At 57.0% G+C, this 3,023-nt stretch overlaps 1 protein-coding gene across 1 annotated transcript; it reads right to left on the reverse strand.

Annotated features, from left to right (window-relative positions):
* Positions 1-1,859: 1,859 nt before the first annotated feature.
* Positions 1,860-3,023, reverse strand: LOC150043582 (galactoside alpha-(1,2)-fucosyltransferase 2). The gene has a single exon (XM_090322420.1). The coding sequence runs from the start codon at positions 3,006-3,008 to the stop codon at positions 2,163-2,165; it is 846 nt and encodes a 281-aa protein (XP_090178546.1). The 5' UTR covers positions 3,009-3,023; the 3' UTR covers positions 1,860-2,162.

The raw sequence follows: 3,023 nt of genomic DNA on the forward strand, positions 1-3,023 counted from the left end.
TTCTGAGATGTGACAGGTCGCTCTACCCCTCCCTGCTGGAGGCCCTGGGGTGTCAGGGACTGGCAAGATATGAGCCAAGGGCTCTGTCGTTTATGTAAAGGAGACTTGGTGGACAAAGAGTGAAATAGAATAATGAGGAAGGATGTATACTGTCTGCACTTGTAGGGCAGTGGGTTGTCAAACAATATTACACAAACATCTGGCAAGTGTAGAAAGTGCATGTGGCGAAGGCTTTTCCTGGAATACACAGTTGTGCCAGCAGCCAACTCTTTTATGAGTTGTCCCTTGTTGGCTCATGCTGCTGCTGTCCCCTCCCCCCTCCCCCACCTCCCCAGGTAGGCACCTGCTCCTGCTATACATTTATTCCCAAGTGGTTCCTGGAGACAGGAAAGCAGGAGGGGGAAAGGGGGGGGAGGGAGCTGGTGGTCTGCAGGAGGAGGGAGGGGAGAGCCATGGCTGGGTGGACAGGTGAGGTGGAGGGAGCTGTGCAGGGCCAGCAGGCTGGGTAGGGTGAGTGACCAGGGGCTGGAGGATGAGGAGCTCGGGGCTGAGAGTGGGGCTCCAGGAGAGGGGGGTCTTCCCCAGCCAATCCCCTTCCCCCTAGCATCCAGCCAGGCCTGAGCTGTATTCTCCCCTCCCCACACCAGCACCAGGATCATGTCCTCAAGCCACCCCTGAGCTCCCACCTGGCCTGGCTCTGCCCCCCTCACATGTGCTGCAGGGTGGGGAGACCCCGCCCCCCCCACCGTCCTCACCTGTCCTGGGACAGGAAGCCAGGAATGGATGACAGGGTGCTTCTGCTGTGTGACTACTCTACCTCCCTTCTGCTCAGCTCTTCATTCAGAACCAGAGAACCTTCCAGAGCTTTTATGTATTTGTCTGTGGCCATAAAACCCCGCCCAGGGTGTACCTGGCTTGCCAGAAACTAGTGTGGTAGAGCTGCAGGACTGAGCTAAGCCAGGGGCCCTCCTCCCTCCTAGGTGCTCCTGGCATGCAGGCCAGGAGGACAGCCTGGAGGAGGGGTCAGAAGCTAGCTAGGGCAGGCTCCACTGACAGTCCTGCCACTGGGCATTCTGAGAAACATTCACACCCTGAATGTCCTGCCAGCATCTCCCCATCTCAACCATTGTGGGCACTAGATATCCTAGGCACAGAGAAGCCAAGCCTAAGATCACATGGGTAGACACACTAAGTGAGAGAAAGAAAGAAAGGAAAAGAAAGAAAGAAAGAAAGAAAGAAAGAAAGAAAGAAAGAAAGAGGAAGGAAGGAAGGAAGGAAAAAAGAAATGAAATCTGGCAGGGCCAATACCATACCATGTTCATACAGATCAAGTCTAGGTCTGCCCTGGTAACAAGAATACAAATCCTGCACTGAAGGCTCTCGAGCCTCTGGGACCCCGAGGTCTTCCAGAGGATTCATGTGTCCTCTATTCTTTCCCATCTTCTCTAGCCATGGGCCTGGCACAGCGCACGCCACAGGAGCTGGGTCACACACCAAACCTTCCTGGCTGACTTTCTCTAGGACCCTGTGTTTCTCAGCAGAGTCCTGAGCCAAGTGGCCATTACTGTGGTGTTGGTGTTAAATCCAGCCAGGGGTGACCAGAAGGAAATCAGGAGCTGCTAGATGAGCCAAATGTGGTCTCAGACTTGTTCAATCTCAGGAAAGGTGGCAGAAGCTGGGCATGGGGGCACACACCTGTAATTGCAGAACTCAGGAAGCTGAGGGAGGAAAATCACTGAGGATAAAGGAAGCCTGGGCAGGAAGAGAGGAAGAAGGAAAGAAAGAAAGAAAGAAAGAAAGAAAGAAAGAAAGAAAGAAAGAAAGAAAGGAAGAAAGAAAGAAAGAAAGAAAGAAAGAAAGAAAGAAAGAAAGAGAAGGAAGGAAGGAAGGAGAGAAGAGATAGCATAGAAGCTACCATGAATTTAGTGACAGTGGGGTTTGAGTTCTGGGCCTTGAGATTGCTTGATGGGTCCAGTGATGCTGAACCACACCCCCAGCCTTGGTCCTTGCTGGCAGCTTTTGAGATCCAGTGTGTCTTCTTCCTGGACATGAGTCTGAGCTGCGGTCAGCCTACTTCAGCCTTTGCGTCCATGCTGGGCTCACAGGATGGGCCAGTGCGGTCCTCAGGCCCGGGAGCCCGAGGTCTGGCAGGGACAGGGCGGCTAGTGCTTGAGCAGAGGGGACAGGTCTGCGGGGATCCCCACCCACTCAGGCAGGAAGGCTGCCTCTGGCTTAAAGACCTTGAGAAAGGGGGAGTCGGGGAGGGTGTAATTGGCCAGGTAAACGGTCTCTCCGCCGGCCAGGTAGGCCGCCCAGATGCCGAAGGTTCCGATGGTCATGATGGTGTGGTTGCACTGGGTGAGCAGGGCGAAGTCCTTGCCTGGAGAGCCCTCGACGCCATTGCCCGCAAACACCACGTCCCCAAGAGACGCATTGATGTTGGCCCTGCACCAGGCCATGCCGTTGCTGGTGACCACAAAGACCGGAGATTCGAACCGGGCTCGGAAGTGGTCCATGGCCTGCTGCAGGTAGCTGCGATCGGCCACCACGCCCTTCCACACCTTGGGCATGACGTGGACGTAGTCTCCCCTGCGCACATGCACCCCGACGAAGGTGCGGGGCCGGCCCCCGTGCACCCGCAGGCCCCGCAGGAAGGCCTGGGCCTCCTCCCGCACGTGCTCATGCAGGCTGAACTCCCGCAGGATGTCGGGGCGCAGGTGGTGGTAGAAGGTCCAGGAGCAGGGGTAGCCGGTGAAGCGCACGTAGCGGCCGGCGATGTGCCGGTGGCGCTCCTCCATCCAGTCGTTGAGGTGGTAGTTCTGCCAGCGGACCCCGCGCTCCGTGGAGCTGTGCAGCACCGGGAGGCTGATTCTAAAGATGGGGGCCAGCGCGCTGTGCATGGACGCGGGGATGAAGGCCGGGCGCCCGTTCATCTTGGCCAGGGCGTAGAGCGTGGCGTACTCGCCCATCTGGTTGCCCAGCCGGCCGATTGAGTTGATGGTCCACATGCCCGTCTGGGGAGG

The sequence above is a fragment of the Megascapheus bottae genome, chromosome 31 (assembly GCF_031878675.1).
Source record: "Megascapheus bottae isolate mThoBot1 chromosome 31, mThoBot2.hap1, whole genome shotgun sequence".
Taxonomy (NCBI): domain Eukaryota; kingdom Metazoa; phylum Chordata; class Mammalia; order Rodentia; family Geomyidae; genus Megascapheus; species Megascapheus bottae.